Below are 26158 nucleotides of genomic sequence, written 5' to 3'. Positions count from 1 at the left end.
ACTCAATTATGTTTTCTTAAAATTTCAAATTCAACTCTTTAACCCATGGGATTACGCAAGTGTTACAATTATCTCCCCAACAAGTCACAAGCAAACAATTTAGGACCTCCTATTTTAACCAAACAAAACGTGACCAAAATACACACCTTACATATGGCTATCATATTAAAGCATGCTCCGGACTTTGCCGGTTAAAGATAATGCTTTCATGGCACACTTTTGGGACACAAACAATTAGTTTGCATAATGCGTGTTTTACTTTCCAGTTGAGTAGGGCAAAGGACCTCCTCACTCTGGTCAACGGCAGCTGTAATAATCATAACAAACCCGCAATTGCCTATCCGTGGACTCATCTGCATACGTTTTTATTCATCACTTTCACCGACACTTTCCACACCAGCAGACCAGAGAAGAGATGCTTTCAATCCTGCAGACCAACAGCTGCCGACCCAACTATGTATGACCCAACCACCCAGACCAGCACTTTGAAGTAGGTGATGTTTATGCAAACATTAAAGGGAAACCAAACCGAACCAAACGGAGTGATGGAATCGGGTTGGATGGATGGACGGATGCTGGGCAGTTGTGTTTGCTCGATGATTTTCCATAACTGATGCTGCGGTGGACATGAAATTTCATAACATCAAGATATGAGCTTTGAATTATCACAGATTGCCCCGAGGGATGAGCTGGGCGATGGAACGTGTCTCTTTGATAAGCGAAAAAAAAAACATAAAATAAATAATTCCGAGGCAAAAACGTGCACTGCATTTGATAAGGATAAGCTGCGTTGTTAGGGGTTCCAGTTGCAACCCTTCCTCCGCTAATGAGCACACTTGAGCGAGTCACGGCTGCATTGTTTGCCCGGTCCGCTAATGAAGAGCGGTGGAGTACTGGTATCCGCTTGCAGGACTTCCATTGCATTGTCCTTTCGCGACAAAAGCGACGCATGTCCATCAAGTTAAATCACACAAAACGACAGAGCGCGGGGGTTGAAAACTGAATCCCAAACCACAACTCAACCCGCTCATCCAGTTATCCTTTGTCCCGAACCCAGATCCTTACCCTAACTTTCAACCGGACAGCTTTAAATGGTGTTTTTCTGTTGGTGTTTGCTGCATTTTTAATGCCGTGTAAACTTTATTGTTTAATTGCCTTTTTTTTCGTGGGTTTTTGTCCTTCCTTCCTCCCTTTTCAATTGCACTTTCAATTTCAATTATTTTAATTACGCCGCGAGGGAATTTGTTCGTTTCGTGGATATAATTAACTAATTTCCAGCGATTTGTCAGTGGAACCCGCAATTATGCATTAGGATGACTGGCCGAAAAAAGGACACGCGTCATGTGTCCTGTGGACAGTAGTCGGAAAAACCTTTCTTGTGGTGGTTTTCCTCCTCTTTTTTTTAGGGGTAAAAATATCAATTGCATGTCTTTTTATGTAGTTTAGGATCTCTGTATCATAAAGCCTTATCGCATGTCCAAGAAGTCAACTGGCAAGCCGCAAGATAAATGTGACGGTTTCAGAGGGTTGCATAATGTTCCTCAGATGTCCCGCAAGATCTTGACAGTGAAAAATTCTACGCTGAAATGATCCCCCGATCACAGGCCTCGTTTCTCTCCGCTTTTTGATTGATTTGGCAAACAAATTTGCTACATTTTTGGCACTGAAAATTCCCTTTTCGCATGAAAAATGGGTTTTCTTTTGGCAGAATTTGAAATTTCTTTCTTTTTTCGGGCAATTTGTTTGCAATTTTCAATGTTGATTTAGGTTACTGCGGGGTGGCTACGGGAGAATGGAAAATTGGGAATGGATTTCCTCTTGAATAGCTGATATTGAATAATTTACTGTAATTTATTATAGCTCAAAGATATATCAAAAGCAGCTTCTCATGAGTCTAATTAATTTTGTTTCTTTCTTTTTTTGCAGGTAAGCTCGATTGCATCAATAACTTACTCAGAGATTTGAATATTTTTAGTCACTCCGTGACTCACAACACTTATGCATTTACAATCGATTTTCTTAAATACTGATGTCATTGGACAAGCTTACTCAAAGGTTGTATTTATTGTATGAAATCACCAATTATCCATAGTCGATTTCAGCATGCAAAAAAAAATGCGTACTTACATAAATTCTGTGGCAAAATTATCTGCCAAAGACAGCCGCAACAAATCCTCTGAGAAAAAGTGAACAACTTGGGATACTTTTCTGCTCTGGTAATGCGATCATAAAACCGTCATCTGATCTCACAACACCACATAAAAAATGAGAAAGAAAAAAGGAGAATGCGCATCAAAATGTCAGAATCATTTTTTTAATATTAAATTTTGCACGCCATTTAAAAATTGCATCCCTCAAGATTGCAAACCTTGAGAATTCGGCCAAAAAGGATTTGCCGTTCCACCCCTCAAAATTATTGGGCCAAAAAAATAATAGAAGAGGAACGAAATTCAATTTATGTCCAAAAATATTGGAAACATTTTTATTTGATCTTCTTTCTTGCGAAATTCTTACCCCTACTTAGTACGATTTTCCATTTGAACTTTGATCGAGTCCTGGTTCTGGAAAAGAAAAATCACTCGAGCGTGCCTTGATTTCGGTTAAGCCCACCAAGATCTGGTAGAGAAACACCCAAAAAAACTATACTTGTGAAATTTTAATTAATTTTCATGTGATCGACATTCGAACAGGGAACAAATTTGCTGCAACACACGTAGAAATGAGAAAGGTCTTTTTTTATATCAATGAGATAACTTATTTTATAGTCGATAGTTCAGTAAGAGGATTTTAAATTATAGTGGATATATAGAAATTTTCTAAAACAAAAATATACAATAACGAGGTCATATACTTAGACAATAGTTCTTGAAAAACTATAACAAATTAATTTTAAAAATGATTTTTATTCAATAAAATTTAAACGATTTAAGATTTCATATGCCATGTGCTCGTTATGCATATTCATGTAACCCAATTCGTTAAACTCAATTACCATTGGGCATATTCAATTATCATTTTCGCATCTAATTTTAGAAGGCGCTTTCGAATACGAATATGACGTATCGCATATCGCTGCTTACACAATATACTTCGATATTTAGCCCCCTAAATCCATCAACAAACAGTTTCAGAAAGATGTTTCGCGGCCTGTAACAATTGTGATGCGTTATTTACAGAAAAAAATTAAACAGAAAATAAGTAAAAATAGGAAAACAAATACAAGGGCCAAAACACAGCCGCCCCCCTGCCCTCCTCACCCACTGACCCTAAATAAGAACAATTTACGGGCCACCCTCTCCACACCTCCACTACATGATTTCAGTTCAGTTCAATTCAGTTGAGTTGAGTTCAGTTGCTGCGAACTTGCGTCAGATGTGCTCTTGCCGAATTTACGTATGTAAATAAATGAGTTTTGCATATGAAAGCGAAAATAATTTAATTGTTTCAAGAAACACAAAAAAAGAACACACTCACTTGCAATTTATAATTATATTTCTTGATATTTCGGTATGAATTGGCAGCGGTTCCCGTTCGTCTCCTCTTGGGAAAATTGCCGCAAGGTGAAAGAAGTGAAAAAGAAGCAAACGATGAAAATTATATTTAATATTTGAGTGGAGTTTGGTACTTCAAACGGGCGGAGTTTTGGAAAAATACCCTTAAAAATGTTGGTTTGCTTAAGAATTTGAAAGATTTTGGCACAACTTGGAAGAAATATAACACTTTGAAGTATATTGATTTTTTATCGCGAAAGTTATAATAATACTGATGATGCTTTTAGTAAGTTTGAGTTTCAAATAAAAGATATTTTTATCAGGCATTTATTGAATGAAGAAAATACTTTTTTATTTATTCATAAGATTCATCTAAATTGTTCATGTCTTTGAAGAGTATCAAAGCCTTCTACTTTTAAAAATTATTATATACCAAAAATCTTCTTCTGGAGCACAAAATTGAATTTGCCTGCTTCTCGCCTTAGGCAACTCCCCAACTTAGTTTTTCTTCTTTTTTTGAATAGGGGTTCCTAAAGTTGAGGAGCTAAGAACGAAGTTTTGGGGCTGCCACAGAGATACAAACCGTGCTCCTTCGTTCCTTCAACTTCATCCACATAACCATCCCCACCGTTCCAACGGTACTTAACATATTTGCATTAACAAGCGGACTCTCACATACAGATACAGATACACACGTTTAGTACACAAAAATGTACATGTTTTTTAGGTATTCTCGGTATTCATATGTCTGCATTTGATGGAGCAGGGTTTTGGGATTTGGGGGCAAGCATGTCTCTGCAGGCTGGGCCATTAAAATTATTGATTTTCTGCCGTCTGCAATTCTGCCCTTTGGCCAGAACACAGTTAACCCGCCCATCGCCTCGCTCCACTTTTCCCCCATGGAACACCACATTTAAATTAATCAACTCAATTTGCGTAAAAGTGCAATGTGAAGAGTGGCGACAACGAACGCTGATTATGTGAACAGACAGCGATGTCAATTTGAAGGAAAGAAGGGAAAGTTCTCCTTACTTTTCTCCCTTCAGTGGCCGTAACTCTTCGTACCCTAATAATTATGTCATGTCTCGAGAAAAATCGCCGTGCTCCTGTTCCCTGGGCAATTTCATGGATTTCACAAATTTCGCTAATGTTTCTTTCACGCTTCATTATTAAGGCTCGTAAAAAATTGGCAATTGCACGAACTTGCCAAAACCATAAGGAATATTTTCGAAGAAATTATGAATTATTAATTATGGCAAGGGTTTTTAAGTGAGACTCTCCACTGCACCCCTTTGTGGCCCATGTCCAATGTGTAAGCGCATTTGGGCGTGAGAACTAATTCGCTTGTAATTGCAGCCAAGGAAAATGGAAAATGTAAGGTTGGGCCCTAGGGTTCAAAACTGTAAATGACTTTCCATGCAAATTATGAAAATTATGAATACGAAATTAGTTTTGGATGATGAGTATTGAATGAAATTTGCCAAAGGAGAGTAGAAGCTAATACTTTTGTTATCCTTTCTTGTAATTCACCTAATCCTTTGATGACAACCATTTTTGCCTACTTTTGTTTTATTAAACTTTTTGTTTCGATCAGGCCATAGTTTATTTATAACTTTGGGTAAGAGAGATTACGCAAAGAATGTGTTTAAAAAAGACTAGCAAAACATTCATTTGAAAGTTTGGAATAAATCATGAATCATATTTCCGCCCGCGCGAAGACATGTGTGAAGCGATTGCTGACCCACTAAAAAAACGCTCATAACAAATTTATTTCCATTGCAAATGAGACATAGTTCCTCCCTTCTTTACTTGTTTCCTTTCTTTTTTTTTTTTGCACAGCAAATCAGAATATTAAATATAATCAAATAAACTTCAAATGCACTCAACTAAATCAAATAAATGGATTGTCATACATCATGACAAATCGTATGCTTCCGCCTCCAACCCTCTGAGGACCTTATTTTTTGGGTTGGCAGGGGGGGTGTCAAAGTCACCACAATGAACTTTACTAAGCCCGGCAAATATTTGCCCAACAAGCTCCGAGTGGGTGGACGGACTCCTGCAAAAGTATCAAATGTCAGTGCAGGGGTGCAGGATTCGTGGTTGGCCATTGCCACGGAGGGAAGACTAATTTGTTTGCAGAAACAACCGAACAGGGTAGTAGTCTACAGTATTCGTTTTCAAAAAGGGGTATTTTGTCCTTTGAAAAAAGTTACAAAACTATTTTTAGAATTTCGACAAAAACTATAAATTTTTTATGGATGGAAAATTAATTCAAAATTTAATTAAATTTTTAATTTAGGATTCTATAAGCTTTTATTTATTAGAAACATAAAATATTGTTTATTTCAAAAAATATTATACCCTTAAAGTTTAAACATGAAAATTTGCATTTACTATTTTTTAAAAATCTATAAAATACAATAAAGTTAAACACTTCGCAAGGTTAACCGCTTCCAATTCCATCTACACCCTTGGCCAAAAAATGTGCAGGCAATTAAAATCGCTAACGAATTGCTCTTGTGTGAAGGAGGAGGAGATCTGGGCAGGAGTTGGCGGAACACCAGGAACACCCTAAAGCCACATCAACCGTGGCACCCTCATGTTATAATTAGCCCGCGGCTGTTTTTCGGAGGGGGTGTATAACTTGCCACTGGATTGAAAGTTTTTAACCCTTAAAGCACAAATAGCAGTTTTATTAACGTCATTAAAGTTACTATTTTTTCTTTGGCTCTTTTTATCTCGATTCGGGGCAAACCGAGCTAAAATGGGGCAATTGAAATGGAAAGTGTCGCACATGCCAAAGGGCAGAGTTTGACCCACCCACAAGTGCAACCCCCTGGCGAATACGTTGTGCGTGGTTCTCGTGCAACATTCTTCAATGAAATCTGGGCAGGTCGACGAGTCCCGGGGAGAAATCCTCGCGGGGTGCGACGACCCAGACGGGCGCGCCCTTTTGCCAGCCGCGTCTTGTGTCGCAGGTTGATTAGAAATTCCATTACAATTCCATAAAAAAAATGTACGTACAGTGGCAGCCACTCCCAGCTCCTGTTTTCATTACACTTATAAATAGAGTCTTTAGTAAAGAAAATCATTAATGTACAACATTATTTATCAGTTTTTTCATTACTGTAATTGAACCGAAATGTAGTTCTTTCTTCTGAATTTTAAAAACATTTTTTCATTACACTGCATTAAATATTAAACAGTATAAATATTCCCTGTTTGGTACAAAATAATTGAATTTAATTTTTAATGAATCTCTTGCAAGTAAAAAATAAAAAATAATAAAAAAAAACATTAAAAAGTAAAGCACTTTGTTTTTGAAGAAATAATATTTATATTAATAGGAAAAATGTTTGTTTACCATAACTCTGCTATAAACTTGAACTTCAATGAAGTTCTGAATTGTTTTCATGATTTGTTTAGATTTCTTTTCTCATTTTTTCATCCTGTCTTTGTTTTTTTGAGTGCTTAGTTTTTCTTTTGAGGGTGGTTTATATCTGAGAAAATCCACCCACCAAAATCGGAATAGCAACTTCAAGTTGCACTGCAATCGCGTGCGATGCCTTGCCATCAATGGCTGTACCTCCCTGCTTTTACTTCCCGAACGCCCACCTCCTCTGCTGATTTGTATTTCAATGTCGCTTGCCGCTGCTGATGTCGTCTAATTAAGTCGCAAAGTGTGTCCCTGCTTGGGATTCGGATCGGGTTGGTTGGCTGGATGGTTGGTTGGTTGCTCCGGTTCTCCATGGGCCGGTAAAGTGCGGAGTGTGGCCCCGATAAGTGAGTCGAGCAAAAGTGGCGAGCGTGTCCAATTATCGAGCATATAATGCAGTTCACGTGTCGCTGGCTGCTTTCGGGATTCGCATTTTAAGGCAATCTATGCCGGAATGGTGGAGATGTAATCTGAAAGCAAACTGCAGTTTTGTTGTTCAACAAAAGGTTATAATTTATATTTAGCTTTTGATAAACTGGGGCAACACAGATGATCTTGGGAATAAGATAAAACGACCTAGGTTTGGCTACTGATTTGTGGATGTGTCAAATTCGGAAATTAACCACTGCGAATTTTTATACCCCAGTGATATAACTATAACTATACTTCATTTACCAGCTAATTTCTATAGTTAAATGCAATCATATGCAACGAAAATATGTAAATTTTGCGGGAAAAGCCGTATGTTTATAGCACTAAATCAATGAGGAACTGGTAGCCATGCTAAATTTACACCTGATTGCATATACAAGTTTAATCCCTGCTCTTCACTGACCAGTCTGCCTGGCAGCTTCCATGAAATTTCAGTTTACACCTTGTGCATTGGCACATTGCATAAAACAACAATCGACAAATTATTGTGCATGATAAAATACTGTGAGCACATGTTCGATGTTTAAAATGCCCGCCAGCATCTCGCTCTGTAGGAAGTGAATTCGCATAATAACAAAAACAATACGGGTGGCCCCAAGCGGCCCACTAACCGAAACCCCAACTAAAAACAATAACCACAAAACGCTGTCTGCACAGTTTCCACGGGGCGGAAGTTGGAGTTGGAGGTGGTGGAAATGCACAGGTCTTCCATGAGTAGTATACCCCCAGCAGTATTATCTCTTCATGAGCATCATCAACATCATCATCGTCAACAGCGGCAAAATGTTTATTATTGCATTTTGATTTCCGTATGATGTTGTCTTTATAGCTCTACTCTTTACGTCACTGGTTTCTCTTCGACCCTCTCTTTTTTGCGTCATCATCCCCAAATTGAAAAACAATTTGGTTTTCCACTCTCTCTTATTTCTTATTTTACATAGCGCTGTTACTGTTAAACTTATCCGAGCCAGGTACTATTGATATTGATCTCACATTCTTTTACAGCGCTTATCTCAGATCGTGTTTTATTGGCCTTTATTAACTTTGCTTGGTCTTATCGTTGATTGAGCCTTATGACAATTAAGACTGTAAGCAAGCATTTATTTTTAAAAGCACTGAATCAGTCACAATTTGCGTTGTAGCCAAATTAAATTGCGGCGTTCTTAATTTTTTATACACGGTACTCGTTGGGTATAGGGGTGTACTTAATTTCTAAAAATAAGCATAAATGTGTAAAAAAAAATAAGGAACCTATTGCGATTTTTAAAGTTTACTACAGGACAGAAAAGTAGAATCATGTAATTTTATATTTATGGTCGTGATTTGTTTATTCCCAGTTAAAAACAAGTATTATAATATATTGTTTTTATCTTAAAATCTTAAACCTTTTTTTACCGTAAAACTTTAAAATACAATTTTAGGCTGTTTAAAAATATTGGTCTAGATATCATTCCTTGACTTACTTAGATCAATATCAAAAATTAACAGAATCGTGTTTTAAAATAGTTAGCTGGAGCAATACCAACAATTGTCTTAAACTTCTATAAATGTTTTGAATATTTTGGCTGATCCACTTGAATAAAGGTCTCAAGACTTGTGTTTATGAAACATTATAACAAGTCCCGATTAAAGCGTTTTTTTCTTTGCCCTTAAATGGTGCAAAGTTGTTGGGTGGCTTCCGGAAGCCGGCGTATTATGTTTCGAGTATCAGCAACAAGCTGTCAGGGAAACCGAGCTCCCTTACCTTTTGGTTTACCTGCTGTTTACCCCCGTTTTCCTCTGCAGCTGCTAACAGCACGTGGCAACAGCAACAGCTGCTGTTGGCTAACAGAGCCCTGTTATGCGTTAACCCTCTGCCAGTGCGTTGGGGTGAGTGCGAGCTCTCCTCGACTTGGACTCTCGCATTCGGTTCCGAACCAGCACTCGATGTAGACGTTCCGCGCGGACACTCGATATTTCACCAGTTTTATCTGCGTTAGGGCCCTCGCGTACATTTTCGCGTAATTATTTCGGCTTGACATTTTTTTGGATACTTGATCAAATACCGTCATCAATAACAAATTACTTGCGGCAGCAGCAAATCGATGTCGTCAGTTGTATAAATAAATACCAACAATAAACAAATATTCAGCCAGAGTTTTTGTGCTTTCAATGCAAAGTGACCAAATGTGTTAGTCATCATACAGTTTATTTATGTGCTAAAATGCAAATGCAAAATCACAAGACCAAACAAGTTGCTAAAATGTGGCAGAGGAAGCCAATAAGTGCAAATAAAAATAAATAAATAAACGAAGCGTAGCAAGGCAAGGCGTACAAAAAGGATTACACCAGATAAACAACACAGAAGCGGCAAAAAAATAGCAAACACGCAAAAAAAAAGACTTTTCATTGCCAACACGCGCAGAAAGCAGCAACAAAAACAGGGCCAAGAAAAGCCGCCAAGGGAGAAGAAGCAACAGTTGAAACAGCAAAATGTTGGCGGTTAAGAATTTCTTTCTACCAGAGCGGGCCAAAGCTCCGGAGACTCCTCAGCGATTCTCCCGGATGCCAGAAGCCTTTCTTCGCTCCATCCGAAGACGATCCCTGAGGGTGAAGAGGGCCAAGAGCCTGGTGGTGCCCGATCGCAGCGAGAAACGTAAATCAGGTGAGGTACAGTGTCGATGTAAGGCGACCAATATGGGAAATATAGGGTTAAGGTTCACAATAAAAAGCTTTCTTATTTGATATCTTTGCATAAGTGCTTAACAACATTATACAACTTATTAGAGTTAGGTCTCTAATGCATTGCAAATTCTTTGCAAACTTAAAAATACTTTAAATAAAATCTCTACAATAAACCCCTTAAAAGCTTAAATATATAACACTTGCTGTATATTAGACCCCCTCATAAAAAGATGTCATTTTTATTTAACACCACTCAACAGCTTTTCCCACAGTTTCACCTTAAGTACACCCCTTTTTCAGACCTTGTCTCCTAATCACCATTAACCAAATTTAAGCCTTTCTCACACATTTATTTCGCCACTCATACTCATTAAATTTTTGGTTAATTAGTTTATTACAACTCAAAAATGATTTAAGTTTTTTTTTCTTGCAATTTCGTTAATTACATCAGTCGAAACAAGAAAATCGTAAACCGATGACCTTGCGCAAGCTTTATTATTAAAGTTTAATGTGCAACAGTCCAAATAAACTTTTATTTAACTCTATTAAAGTGTATAAAAAATAGAGGGAAAAAAGTTGCAACCTTTTGAATATGGCACATCGCGTGTCATGTGTCAAAGTGTGAGGCAAACTTGGGGTGTTGTAACCAGCCACAACGAAATGAATGCAATTTGGCATAGTTTCACTCCGATACTTCCTCAGTTCCGACTCAACTTTGTGCTTTATTATGCCAAAGTTATGACAGCATTATGTCTTACTTTTCAAGCTTTTTTGCATGCAAATTTCAACTAAACAAAAGTTTGCCAAACTTCTTTGTTTCTATCAAAAGCGTGAAACAGAGTGAAAGGTCGATAAAAAAAATAAGTAGAGAGCGAAAGTGAGGGGGTAAATACAAATTTTGGGGAAGGTATAGGTTTTGTAACACTGACTTACATTCGTTTTGTTCGACATTGACTTCCAGTAGCCGTGACAACGGAACAACGAAAGTTTGTCTACCTCTCACTTTGGCACTTAGCATGCAATTATCGATTCTCGAAAGATGCGGGCCTACGAAGAAGCCAAACGAAGGTAGCATTGACACAATGCAATCAATGCCACTTAATGACGTCAATCGGAGGCAGGATGGGTGGAAGGTGCCAAGTACAGAGGCGTTTCGATGTCCCTGTCTTATCGCGGACGTTCATCGCTTGGCTTGTTAAGTATCCGCCACGTTGCGATGCTTAAAGATGGGATACAGGCTAGAGAATTGACAAGAGCTGGTCTTGGGATTTGGAAAATGTGTCAACTGGTTCTTACCAGCAAAGATCTGGGCAAGAGATTGTGTTGATGGATCTGTGAGAGATTATAAACGGTTAAACTTGAATATATCATCTGCTCAGGCGATGAATCACTGCGGCTGCATATATAAACTTTTCTTTGTTGGACTATAAGAATCAAAAGTTTACAAAAATACAAATTCATGCCAACTTTTAACGTCTTATAACACAGAATGCTGTTAAAGTTCTAGGAAATTTTATTTCTTCAATGAATTTGCAAGCTTTTTTTACAGTTTGCATCAGAAATTCTCTTTTGCGATGGCTCATCAATAACGCAATCCCATCGTCATGTTTTAATACTTTTCATTCCTCGTTCTTTGGAAACGCATACCACTAGTAACATTAGGTTTAATCTATCCCTTTGCCGATCATTTTCTATTTTTAAAGCAAAATACTTTCTTTATTGCTTCATTGCAATTTGCAATTTTCATGTTGCCACGCATTCTTGCATGTGTGTGCAGATATTTTTCCTGATCGCCTCATTAATTTCTACTCAAATTGCAAATTCCATTCGGAATCCCATTACTGTACAATGTTTCAGCGTGTGTTCTATTCTTGCTTGTGTATTTGTTTTTTTTTTTGTTTTTGCTGCCCCTATTGGGGCCTCAAGTCGCGCCATGTATTGATAAGATAAGAAATGGACGGACTATTCTATGTACATGATTTATAAATAAGTTAAATGTGTTGCTATTTATTTCCGTTCATTCACTTTGTTTAATTAAAAAGAGTCTCTAGCCTATTCGAATTGAGATAGGTGGAGATAAGTGTGGAATACGAAATACCTGGGATTCCGAGATATTAGAGCCCATATGCTCCAATTTCCTATTCAACTGACAGTTCTGTGACTTTTCAAAGACCTTGACAGCCTTTTGCTCCCCTCTGGTTTGCTCAAAATCCCCGAAGTATCACGTCAAACGTTGGACAGATCTATAGTAGATTTTATATGGGGGGACTAGCGCAATTTCCAAGCCATTTCAATAGACAATTCTCTTGACGTTCGTTCACGCAACACTTTTTATGTTTTGTATATTTTTTATTTGTTTTGCTTTTTTTGTTCCTGTTTTTGTATACTTAAACTTTTTATTTCTTTAGCCGCTCGAGCACTCAGCGCTTAGACAAGATAAATAAAGAGTCAACAGCAACAAGAGCGAAATAATACGCTCAACACATTTTGTGCGAAAAGCAAATACATCCAACGAAATTTAGAATGTTTTAACGAAAAAAAAGAAGAGGAGCACATATGATTAAAATTAAAACGCAATTGTATTTGCCCACAGCAAAGCATGAGTGTGTGAACGGGTTTCGGTAGCTATATCCACACATCTAGACACATAGTATCTGCATATTGTATCTATGCGGAGATGGTAATCATTTTGATGAGATCATGTCTCGTTTGCTCTGCGACTGGGACAAATGACCCCAACTTGCGTGAGGATTTTTGTGGGAAAGCTAAGTTGCCAGTGGCTAATCTGGTCGAAGAAAGTATTCAATTATTTTGTACTTTAATGACAGAAGCATTTTTCGATCCTCAACCCACTCGTTGACCTTTTGTAGACCCACAGAGATGCGGAAACTCTCACGCGTGCCCTTAATTAGTCCCCACAAATTGTGACTTTTATGAGCGATGAAGTCTCAGCATTTGCCAGTTGAATTAATGACCCCGCCTACATTAATTAACCAACCGCCCACCGAGCATAGATCAGTCAGTATTTGGCAAACCTTAAAAGGCAACTAGCAGACTTGCGAGACTTTTGGTTTTACTGCTGATTTTGGTCAGACCCACAAGCTGAGTCATCAAAACACGACTTGGATTATATATTATATATGACTGTTTAGAAGTGTCACTCTTAGATGGTGTCAATCTTGGCGAGACTCTCGAGCCGGCGGCACGCGAGACGATCAGAGGGAGTTCATCGATCGGTTCCACAATCGGCATAAATCCATTAATCATTCTCCACTTCACGGTCACCGTAAAAACAAGAGACTGGGACGCTTCTTTATATGGTCTTCTCTCTAAATGGTGTTAAGCATATTTCTTGTTGCTGCTGCCGTAACGCACGCGCCACCTTTTTAACAAAATGCACCTTTTCTTATTCGGTATCTTTTTAACTGTCCTACACGCCTTATAATTATCTAACGACTTTTCGTCTTTATTTTCCACATTGTCTTTGAAAAGTGAAACCTTTTGGCTAACATGTAATTAATATAATTTTATGATCTCTGGCAGTAATCATAAAAATATGATAATTTCTTAGCGTATCTCGTTTATGATGTCTCTATCTTGGATGATAGTAACATATTATTAATTGCTGAAAATGGAGGCATTTCTTACTGAAAGCAAGTCATGGTTTTTGGTTGGCTAGTTGAGGCAGATGGAAATGTGTTTTTTTTATGTTCATGTAAGAATTTAAACTATTAGGGAAAGTCTTAAAGTTTAAGTGTTTGACAGCGCAAAATTCCCAGAGATCACCCTATAAGCCAAGATCACTTCAAGTGGAACTACATAAAACACTTCCTCTTTCTTCTACACTTTTTCCTCAGCTAATTCACAAACATCAATTTAATTTGTTGATCATTTTAACTCTAAGCCTGGGAAAATAGAATCTACACACATGCTTTCGACCATGACGAAATGCATCCAATCCAGACTTACTCCAAAAATAGAATATTCCCAGCCAAGCTCTAGAAACTATTCAAATTTATTTCGACACTTTTAAAAACGACGACCTTAAATAAATTTGCGTATTTTCAATTAAATCATATGAAGACCCCTGTCTCAAGACAACCTGTCAAATGCCAAAGGAAAATGGGGGAAATTTGAATGCATTCGCCTATAATGAGAAAATAGCTGGAAAAATATGCAAATTAGATGACAACCGACACGTTTCAAATGCCGCTTCCGCCTCGAACAGTGGGACACTTGTTGGGAAAACAAAAATACCTATCTATCCACCACCAAAGTGCGTCAATTCGGTAGAGTTGGCTTTGAGTTTTCTCCCCAAATACAGACGGGAAAGGCAAGGCGACTGACTGGCTTATTGGTCAAAACTCCATTCAGAATGCAAAGTGTATCTAAGCCAAACGATCGAAAATTGAATTTTGAACAGCAGGTTGACCAAAGAGGGATTGCATTTTCGTTTTGCTTTGCCGGCCCTTTGTTTTTTACAAATCCCAAAGGCCCCACATCCAGTGGTTACATTTTCCTATATGGCAAACGCATTCAGCAGCGGAAGTTCTTATTTAGGTTTTGTTCCCGCTCCGCTTCAATCTAAGGTTTAATGCCCATTGAAATTCTAATGTGGCGTTGACACCGCCAAATTGTTGATGGCGATGGGGCCGAACGCTCCCTTCTGGCTATACAAAAATAATAATAAAATTCCAACATAATTTTTACAATGGCAATTCCAAGGCTCCGTGTGCGTCTGTCGCCGATCATGATCATTAAGTTAAGTATTGTACGTCCCATTTGGAGCCGTGCCCTTCGTTATTGCATTGATTTCCTTTTGGTTTCGGCCTGGCCGAAAGTTCAGTCACACTCAAGTGATTCTCTTCTCGGAAACTTACATGAATCTTACATAACCGGTTCAGGTTTGTTATGTTTTTGTTTTTTTTTTGTTTTTCGTATTTTCCTCATCTTATTCGCATTTTCGGTTGCTTTGTGGGTAGTTATGATCTGACGGTTGCTGCTGGAAACTTATCTCTACACTATCCAACATTTTGCTGCGGGTTTTCTCATAAGATTACCATCGTAAGAGTCATAATATGTACATTTTAGTTAAAAATGTAATATGTGGGATATGGGACTGTAAAAAGGTGGTTATAAAGGGTAGGGAGATTGAAGACAGAATAATTTGTTGATGATTGGAAAAAGAAAGGGTATATTAAGATTCGCGCATTGTTTGTATGAATGATACTTTTTTAATAGCTTTACTATATTTATAAAACCATCTGGGTATTTTTGTTTATTTTAATATTAGTTTTTTTAAACAGAAGCTTTGACAAACATTTCTAAATTTTGTTGCACAACATGTGTAAGTTTTTCCTAAGACTGTAACCTGCTGTTGAGTGTAATTCAATAGCCTTCTTACACTAGGTATTGCATTGGCGTCTGACTGATAGCAGTGAGTTTCCGCCAGTTGGTGTATCTTGGCAGAAACACAAACAACAGCTAATGGCCAGCCAGCAAGTCATTGAACCGCAAAAAGACAGTGGGACAAGGCGACTCAGATCGCAGGCACCCACGGGTAAAACTCTTTCAGCACAGAATTTAATTTAATTCAGACGGCCGGGGAAAATGCAACACAAATTTCTAGCCTAAGATGCGAACGCACACGATGCCTGTTTGGGAGACACTTTGGGCCAGGACACTCTCACACTCTGGAGCACCGAAAACACCCATAAATAAGATTGTAATGGACGAAGCCTCGTGCGAAAGAACAATGGTCATCATCATTTTTTTTTGCTCTGCAAAGAAAAGATGTAAACGAGCTGCTCGGACAATGGCAGATGAGATGAGATTTCTAGGTAACTGGCCAATGGCAAAAACTACCGCTAAGGAGGCTGCCAAAAAAGGAGCGATAAATAGCTCGTGTAGAACGAGGAAAAGTAAAAGTAAGCAATTTAATAATTTGTTGCGCCTGAGCGACTGGGAAAGAGGAAAAGAAAGGAAAAAGTCAGCTGGTCAGTTGGTCAGTAGTCGTAGTAGAGATCGAAGATCGTAGTGGATCGTGGAATATTATTGGCTTTGGCCAGCTGCGTCTTCTCTAATGAGGCGCCTGACCATTCCGAATCGATTTAATTGAAGCGAAATTTATGGGACACAAATGACATACGGAAATCCCTTTCCCAGCTCACAGCAGTTTGTAACCATATTTGTATTTTTAGCGAAAAACAGCAATCCCAACCGCAAAGGGAAAACCTCAAAAACGCAGGACAATCAAATGCTCATCATTGACAATCTCACCGCATAAATATTAAACACAAATACGATTTCAATTTTATTTTATTTGATTTTACGACCGACCATCAGCCCAAGAGCAGCTGATAATAATAAGAGAAATCCCAGGAAAAATCCCATTTCCCACTGCACTTTTCTTTCATTTTTTCCAGGCTTTCTTCCTTGGATTTTTGCCCGTTCATTGTCTTCGAGACTGGCACTTCATAAATATGTCATATTTAATAGAGTACAGTGAGCTGAGCTACTGAGGAAACGGGAGAAGAGTAAGTGAAAGAAGCCACCACCGGGATATGATGTCCTGCATGTCCTTGCGCTCTCTCACTTGCTTTCTCCTTTCTCCTTTCCTGGCATTGTCAACTTTTGATTGACTCGCACGAGCTGAAAAGATTCTTCAGCCGGGTGTCTTTTTGTTTTGCGCTGTTTCTGATTGAAACAAGAAAGAAAGCAAACTTCGGCAAGCCGAAGTTCATATACCCTTGCAGCTATTGCATGAATTAAATACTTTTGAAAATATTTAAATTATGATTTACTTGAGTATATGCTGAAAAACATTGAAACTATGATGATTTGCAGCTCAATTATAAGATAGTTATTTTATATATTTTTATTATTTCTATGGGAGCTATATGATATAGACGTCCGATTTTGATAAAATTTAAACCATAATTCTGAAATAATTAAACATTGCTATATGTCGAAGAACTAAACAAAAAATTAAAAAACAGAAAAGCTATAATTTTTTTTCATTTATTTTTCCGATTGTTCCTATGGGAGCTATATGCTATAGTCGTCCGATTTTGATGAAAATTAAAACATAATTCTGAAATACTTAACCATTACTATATCTCGAAGAACTAAACAAAAAATTAAAAAAAAGCAAAATTATAATTTTTTTTCATTTATTTTTCCGATTGTTCCTATGGGAGCTATATGCTATAGTCGTCCGATTTTGATGAAATTTAAACCGTAAATCGGAAATATTTAACCATTACTAAATGTCGAAGAACTAAACAAAAAATTAAAAAACAGCAAAGTTATAATTTTTTTCATTTATTTTTCCGATTGTTCCTATGGGAGCTATATGCTATAGTCGTCCGATCCGGCTCGTTCCGACTTATATACTACCTGTAATAGAAAGACAACTTTTGGGAAAGTTTCATGCAGATAGCTTTAAAACTGAGAGACTAGTTTGCATATAAACGGACGGACAGACGGACAGACGGACAGACGGACAGACGGACAGACGGACATGGCTAGATCGACTCGCCTAGTGATGCTGATCAAGAATATATATACTTTATAGGGTCGGAGATGTCTCCTTCACTGCGTTGCAAACTTCTGACTGAAATTATAATACCCTCTGCAAGGGTATAAAAAATCATGTTTAGGGTGGCGGGAACTATTTTTTTTAGGGAAAAATGAGAAGAAAAAAATTGTAATTTCTCTGATCGTTGTAAGATGATCTTGGGACAGAGTCATGTCATAAATTTGACATTTAATCGTTTTGGGATGGGAAAAGAAAAATTTACATTTGCCTAAATTCTCAATAGAAGTCGGGGAAAATTCGTCATGGTTCAATTCTCAATAAGTTAAGCCTATTGAGTAAGGTTAAAATACACGTTCTGATGTCATATACAGGACTCACACAATTCAATTGAAAAGTTTATGCTTCAGATTAGGTTGTTTTTGATAAGATTATTAAGAGCTATGGGGAAATAACTTCGTCGTTGAATTTTTCTTTAAATATGAGTTGTATTTTACATTAAAACTATTTTTCCATTTAAATAGTTCTTCAGGTTTAATGACTTTTGATTTTTAAGTGCATAAATAGTTATTTTCTCTAAAACTTCAGCTTGTAATGTAGGAAGTTGATTTTACAAATATTTGAAGGCTGATAAGACATTACTTTGTACTCGGCACTTCCCTCATTATGGGATTTTAACTGCTGAACGATAAGAAATCATAGCTTACAGCCAAGTGATTTTTTCTTTATTTGCTTTCTGTTATTTTGTATTATTTTACTGCCGCGTGTTTTGCAATTTACTCTTCCTGTGCGCTGGCATGATAAATGAGTTTCAACACAAAAAAAAAAGAAACCAATTCAATTCGGCCCCAAAACTGATAAACGACCCAAAAACAGAATAAAGCGTCAACAAAGAAATCGTCTATGCCTATGAACATATGTATATATTTTTGGGTGCAAATGCGAACAAGTTTAGCGAGGAGTAAAAATGGAGTACAACGCTGAGGAACTGGCATCAAGATGCTTTATTACCTGGGCACATAAATCTCTCAGCCAATGACAGCATCCTAAGCAGAGCATCTTTAAGGGATCGCTGAATCCAAAAAGGACATCCCTAACCCTTTCCCTAGCTCACGGGGCGTGGTCTTTTGAGTGTATGGGTTTAACCTTCAACTGTGTTTGGACAGCGAATTGAATGAAATTGCTCCGCAATCTAATTTATCAAAATCCAGCACATGTTCCATTCCGCAAGATCTTGCTAACGAGAGATCTTCCCATTTATTCATTGGCTGCTGCCATCTGCTCGTCTGTTTGTTTGGATGTTGGCGCATTCGCTAATGATGCGTGAATTTCTGTGTCAATTTGAATTGTTTTTTCCGTGGATTTCTGGTCGATGAAGTCATTTTTTTTGCCGCCACCCACAGGAATATTCATATGGAATTGGCTTGTGTGTATGTGTGTATGCCTGCACGTGACACTGGGCGAATTGTATCTGACGGATACAGTTTCTGGTACACACCCATCCCATTCTATACTATGCCATTCCATCTCAGGTTGCGTGACGCTGATGGCGAACCTTGAAGTGTCGGAATCATTCGTGCAGAACTTTTCTATGGGTCTCCTCTTCGAAAATGACAACAGTTGGACGACTGGATACCCCCTCAGGTGTACAACTTATTGTTTTGTTAGTTTTGACTTGTAATTATTTGGTAAATGTAACTGTGAGCCCATGAAATTCAAGTCTAGAATAGAATCGGGTAGTGTTAAACAAGTAATTTGTTTTCAAAAGTTCAGGTTTAGTGCGCCTTAAATAAATAAACAACACTAAATGATTTAATAAGGAATGCCAAAGTAATAATCAAAGTAACTCAAGATCTTCTGTTTTTTTGTAATAGAAATGATAGCAATTTTCTGTATTTCTTTCTCTTAACCTTTTGGTCGCCTTTCACTTTATTTATTCGTTATTTTAGCTACCTTTTCCTGTCTGTCTGCAACTTCCTCCTCCTTCGCCAGCTCCTCTTGTTTGTGCCATCGCCCTTTTTGCCTCGAATCATTTGTGGGCTTTGCTAATTTTCTTTACCTTTGTTGGGTCGACAGAAGCAGAGGATCAGTAGGAATTGGAAAAGAAAACCATTCTTGCCGGTTGCTGGCAACTTTGCCACCAGTCGCCGTGATCTTCTTTCACTGATCTCTGGGCAAATAGTACAAAAAGAAAGTAAATCTGGTTTTGGAGCAGATGTGCCGAATGTGCCGGACGAGGGCTAAGGAAACGCCAACACCAAGATCAGCTAAAGAACAGGGTGATGGAAGGGAACTGGTAGAGATGGAGAGATTTATTGCCTTTTGTTGTCCTCCAGATCAGATCTACTATATGTAAGACTGGACACTGTCGACACGGTCAGCCTACCTAAATATTATCGTAGGATTTTCGTGGGCCAATGCAAATACACAGTTCACATCCATGTGATTTATTCTCCCCATCGATATTGCTTTTCATATTTCTATGAAAGGCAGGGCAAATGGAGAAATATTCTTTTATTTTGGTTATGGCTTATTAAAATCACATTATTTGACCATTTTCGGGGCATGCCCAAAGTATCAAAACATCCATTGCCATTTGCGGGATCTCTAATTAGCGTAAATTGAGGTTCGGGGTTGCTTTAAACTGCACTCAAGGTTAGCATATGGCAGCTGGTTAAGGTTAGTGTGGCCTAGCCAAAGCTGTTTATTCAGTTCTTAAGTAACATTATGATGTAGTATGATTACGTGAGACCTATTTGATGTTTTTATCAATGTTCTTGAGGTTTTATGGCCTTGCAAACCATCTTACAGCTGTATTTGAGTAAAGGATAGTCGTAAAACTATATGCGATGACAATTCTAACTGCTTCTTGTTGTGGCTACCGTAAACAACTAAATGGTTATAAACATTTTTACGACCATTCCGCTGACAATCCTTGGCGCCTCCTGGTCAAATAGAATTCAGGGATAATATATTTTATTTCCTTGGATGCCTGGCACACTTCTTGGTGATAAAACTCAGCCTGGTTTTCCAGTTCCACTTACAGCTGCTGTCAGTCATAAAACTAAGCTATCTGTATCTTGAAGTTTTGGGTCATAAGGTCAGCTGGTTGTTGGGAAAACATGTTTTCCAGGAGAGCTAGATAGGAAATGAATATTTCATATTGTTCGCTAATTAAAATGCTTAACCCACATCAAGAGCTGTAAATCCCAGGCCTTCTTATCGCCTCAATGGCAAAAGTGTATAAACACAAACAAACAAAACTCCAAAAAGAAAGGCCAAACAAATCCCAACCGAGGCAAAACCCCTTTTCGAACGACAACAAACACGGACACTTTCTCTCCCTCGATCTGGGCCTAGAACAAGAAATGTAAATTGAAAATTTAGAAATCGAATGTCTTTTGGGCTCTAGCTAGTTTGCATACGTAAACTCATTTGACATGAGTTTGAGTTACGATCCCGCAGAGATAAAGATGCAGCACTGAGGATTGAGGGATAGTTACAGCAAAGGGTTGCCCCTGGGCCCAGCGGTTTGAACTTCACACATAAGCCGATCGCCCCGGATCCCGATTCCATTCCCTCAGGTGATAGTTAACCCCAGACATTTGACATCATTAGTCAAACTTAAAGACGCATTTGTAACTGGCTTGTAACTCTAAGCGCTTTAGGCTAATGACGAGCCATTAATTTTACGGGATTGTCTGTCTTTCGGTCTGCAATTTGTTACAATTCGAGCACTGAGCACTGATCACTGGGAACCAGTCCACAAACGCCATCTTTGATCCGAAACCCATTTCCATTCTTCTATCTTTTTCAACTAAAAATAAAAAAAGGGCATGCAAATTGCAAAACCGCGCTAATTTTTTCCTGCCATATCGCTTTCAATTGTCCAGATTTATTTCGGTGTTTCCAGTATTATATAACAAAAGGCATATTTATTTCGTTTTAATTTGTAATTTTGCGCTCTGGTCAGCAAGGCAAGAGAGCAAACCAGTTGAACTTGTCTTGTCTGAGTCGATTAACAAGCGGCAGGAAAACAAGTTCCCTGTTCCCTAAGACAACCCCTCCTTGAGACGACACAACCTATCCATATCCATAACCATGTCCATGTCCATGTCTGTGTCTTGTCCATCTTCCAGTCCAGGGAAGAAATCCTCCGTGTTTACTTAAGCAGCTCTTAACAACTCATAATAGAGCAATTTTCACGTATCCCTCTGCCTGTTTGCAGTAAATCATCGCCCGGCAACCATTCAACTGGTCAGCCATTGTCACTCCTTCTACCCTTCTAGGTTCTGGATTGAATAAAAAGGAGTATGCCTTGCCCAAAGGCTTCCCTTTGCCTGAAGTGAAATTGATCGTGGGCACTTGGAAATCTAATGGCTCGGGTTTGGCCTGGCCCTTCGCTCTTGGGAAAAGATTTATGGTGGCACCTTGATGGTGTTTTCATTTCGGGCTTAGCACGTAGTCACACTCGGGCGTGATCCTCTGTAGGAGCCGCAGAAAAAAAAGCTCTGCCGCAAGCAGCTGGTCCGCCTTGATATCAAGTTGCCAGGCATTTCAATTAGCTACCCATTTATGGACCATTTTATGCAGCCTTGAAAGCCCCGAATACCTTAAGTCTGATTGAGTGACTGCGACCTGACAATGAGCTAATTTAAATCAGAAAAGTGTTCGACCAAACTGACAATTTAAAAGCGCCAGACAATTGCCGAAAATTGAAAAGGAAGCTTCCCGGCAAACATTTGTGCTGCTGCTGTCAATCAAGCGAGCAGGCTAAACATATGCTCGAAGGATGATATATGTGTTGCGTTGTGTTAGGGTTTCCTTCGGGGAGCATACCAATTTGCATACTGATGGGAGGATGGTTTCTTGTTCTTGAGAGCTGGAAACTTTTGGCAGCGACATGTAGGTCAAAGGGAAACGGGTTCGGCCTTTCCGAGATCGCTAATTACGCTGCTTGAGCTTGTTTTTCTTTTTGTTTCCCTTTTCTCCCCAACTACCATAAAACTTAAAAAAAAAAACTCTTTGGCTAATGATAATTTGATGTTTTCCCTTGCAGATTCGTTTGTGAACAGTCAGGAATGGACAATTTCGCGCTCGGTACCCGATTTGAGGCTGGGAATCGTCGGTTCCCTGAACTCGGGAAAGTCGGCTTTGGTGCATCGCTATCTCACGGGATCCTATATGCAGGAGGAGTCGCCCGAAGGAGGTCGCTTCAAGAAGGAGGTCTTCATCGACGGCCAGAGCTACTTGCTGCTCATTCGAGACGAGGGTGGAGCTCCCGAAATGCAGGTAAGTCTCTGGGGTTTGTTTTCTCTGGTTTTTTGCTCCCCTTGCCATGAAATATTCATGGGAATGGGAAAATGATGTATTGCCGGGGGTAGCACTTTGCCGTCACAAAAAAAAAAAAAGTTTGCCGTGCCGTAGACAAATAAATTTTCCCTTATCATCTTGTAAATATTTGAATTGAGGTCAACGTGGGATCAACTGGGAGCATTTCTGGGGGTTGGTTGCCCTTACTCGGTTTTTATTTATCAATATAATTTGATTGAAATGCGCAGAACTTAAGCCTAGAACTTTTCTTTTGAGACCTGCAGACATTCAGACAGTTTCACAGTTCTTGGCAACCAATTATCCAAGTTTTCGGCCACTCCACTTTTATTTCTGTTGACTCTTTTCTCCTTGCACCGAAGTTTGCCTTGACTGCTGGACATTGGGGAGTTGGACGGGTCAGACACACACACACACACGGCATGAGTCACTCGGCATCGAACTTCGACCTTTGGCAGCCTTTGGACTTGTCGCAATGCCAGATAAGCGATTTCAACGTGTCTGCTTTTTGTTGGCCATTATGGCAGAACGTGATGCAGCATCATCATCATCTTCATCTCCTGGCCGAAAGCCAATGATCCTGGGCCCACGGCATGGCCGAGGGTTAAAAGGTGGTCCAGTAGTCTCAATCAGTCCCAGTTACAGTGCCAAATACACAATACACATAAACACAATGCCCCGAGATTGCTGCCAACCCCTGAGCTGCAGTTGGGCAATCAAAAGTTCCCGATCCGAGTGCAATTGAATTCGTCTTTTGTCAATATACGAGACTGGGTAGCGTAATTAAAGGCAACTTAACCACGGGCTATTTACATTTTGAACACGGGGCCTTGACTCATTGATTCCCCCGAGGCTTCTGGTGGCTCAAGGAGCTTTTGTTCGGCTCTCGGCTTTGATATACTCGTATACTACACTGTACACTGTATGTGTGTTTTCGCATTTGCATTTTCGCAATTGCAATTTTCGCTACCCCATATGACCAAGTTGCTGAGGCCTTCTGCGCCTGCGGCTTAAAGGGTGAAAGTGAGGATTATAAATTTTAAGCTGCTTTTGCTTTTCACTAGTCTCTCTCATTTTTTATTTGCGGTTCTATTTACACGACTCTTGCCTGAGGGAGAGGGGGAGGGGTAGGGGCGGTGGGTTGTTTAGAGGGGGTTGCTTATAAAAAATGTGCCTGACACGCGACCCTCGAAATCCCAATAATATCCCTATAATCCTTGCTCTAGCAATGCTGACTGACAGTCTTTCACTATTTGCACTCTCCCGTTGTTAGCAATTCTCATTCAAATTTCGATTTTTTTTATTTCCATTCTTTTTAATTATAAGGCTTGGAGAAATTTTGCAAGTCAAGCAGATGATTGACCTAAATTATCGTTGGGATACATAACAAAGGATTAGGGCTTAAAAGGCTCAAAGGGGAACAGCTCTTTTGGGAACAGTTTTTGGAGTTACAGTTTTAAAGTCACAGTTTTGAAGTCATATTGTTTTTAGAGAACACTTTGTTTTATTGGTAAACATTTTTTCTGTGCTGCTATAATTCAAAAGATAAGTCTTTAAAATTTTTTCCCAACTTAAATGTTTGCAGACAACAAAGTTTCACATTAGCATTATTACAGTTTGAGAGTCACTTGAACTGACAAATTTAATAAACGATTTTTCGCGCTTCACTGCACCACAATGCAACTTTCTTCTGATGCATATTGCATAATCTGCTGCATGTCAAACTGTCAATCAGCCCTTTCACTTCAGTGCACAAACTCCAGTCGACCCCCCAAACTTTTGTTACAATTGTAATTCTTTCCAACTCACAAAACCAACTAATTTTATACCACTTTCGTTGGCCATCTCGTGTCAGTCACATCTTTATGGGACATAATAAACCCATATTTCATAAGCAAAATAACCCTCATTTGTGTCGGACTCGGCAAAAGTTATGCCAACAGTTAACAGTTACAGCAACCCACCCAAAAACTGTGAACAACCCAAAGTCGTCCCACCCTCGCAGCAAAAACAGTCGCCCAACTTTGGGTGAAATCACTCATTCAATGGACGACTCGTCGCCACTCTGTCGCATTTGTAGTTGCTTTTTTTGTCGGTTTCCCCAGCGAAGAATATCATTACCATATACGAGGCACGAGACGACGACAACAGCGACAACAATATTGCATACGACCAGGAGTGGTCGATTCCTTATTGTTAAACGGGGGGTGTACACTCGCGGTGCTATAGATAAGTAATATATAGTTGAGAAGGATTAAATATAGATTTTCAAATTCTCATGAAATGATTTTTTTTTATTTTTTTATAGCTTAAAAACATTAAATAAAGATAAGTAAGGGATATTTGTTTTAGGCTGAGTGAATAAAATATATAATTTCCAGCTAATTATTAATTTTATAATTGTGGTAAATATATATATATACATATATATTACAAATATTAAAAAAATATTTTTTTTAAGACAAAATATTTTAGAAATGCATGCAGAGGTTTTAAGTTGTTTAAATACAACCCCTTTATGATTTTTTTTTTCTTTTCAATGAACTTTTGTAAATTGTTTTATTTCTGTGTTCCTTATTGTGGTGCTTACATCTGCAGTTGTTTTCTTTCGTCATCAGCATACATATGTGCAGTAAGCCATCGCAGGACCCCGCTCCCCGCCCCCCTTCCACACACACACACACCCTTACAACGAGTGTATCTGTGTGAGCTTGAGCCTTTCGTCGCCATTTGGTGCAACTTTTTTGCGACCCCCTTTGCGCTGATGCTTCGTTTTTGCTTTCCTGTTTCCTCTGCATACATTTTCACAACAAATCATAAAAAGTGGCAATGATGGCGGCGGCGGCGCCAGGCGGAAAAAGAGGAACCAACGCAGCCAACACAGCCAACACAACCAACATAGCCAGCCCAACCACCCACCACAACACAATGCACACAGCAACACAGACGACTGTCCTCGTTGCCAGGACATTCTAGCAGCCAGTTGTTTGTCGACTGGCGTCGCGTGCGGGCGCCTTTTTTTCCATTGCCGAATTGCTGCTCCTGCTGACTCACACAGGATAACCGAAGCTCGTGGCTCGTGGCTCGTGGCTCGAACTCCATGAGCGAGTTACATAAATAATTCAGCTACTTTGTCCAGGTAAAACGCCTGCAATGCATTATTAATTGATTCAAATCGAATCGAAGGACAGTCAATCAATATTAACTGGGAGAACTCCATTTCCTGGCGTTGCCTTCAAATGGGAATCCTGCGCAGAAACGGCC

The 26158-nt window shown here is 38.9% G+C and overlaps 1 protein-coding gene across 2 annotated transcripts in view; it reads left to right on the top strand.

Annotated features, from left to right (window-relative positions):
* The window catches only part of LOC108149301 (centaurin-gamma-1A), a 57668-nt gene that overhangs the window by 26613 nt on the left and 4897 nt on the right, over window positions 1-26158 (top strand). Inside the window, exons 1-2 of one of the 2 annotated variants that reach the window (XM_017276752.2) lie at window positions 9258-10006; window positions 22623-22855. In XM_017276752.2, the coding sequence (XP_017132241.1) occupies window positions 9835-10006; window positions 22623-22855 (405 nt within the window). In that variant the 5' untranslated portion in view covers window positions 9258-9834. Of the gene's footprint in view, window positions 1-9257; window positions 10007-22622; window positions 22856-26158 lie in introns of those variants that run through there. The other variant, XM_017276751.2, reaches the window with a different exon arrangement.

This window comes from Drosophila elegans, unplaced genomic scaffold (assembly GCF_018152505.1).
Source record: "Drosophila elegans isolate 14027-0461.03 unplaced genomic scaffold, ASM1815250v1 contig_814, whole genome shotgun sequence".
In the NCBI taxonomy this organism is placed as follows: domain Eukaryota; kingdom Metazoa; phylum Arthropoda; class Insecta; order Diptera; family Drosophilidae; genus Drosophila; species Drosophila elegans.
The sequence above is the reverse complement of the archived record's forward strand: the minus strand, read 5'-3'. Positions and strand labels throughout refer to the sequence as shown.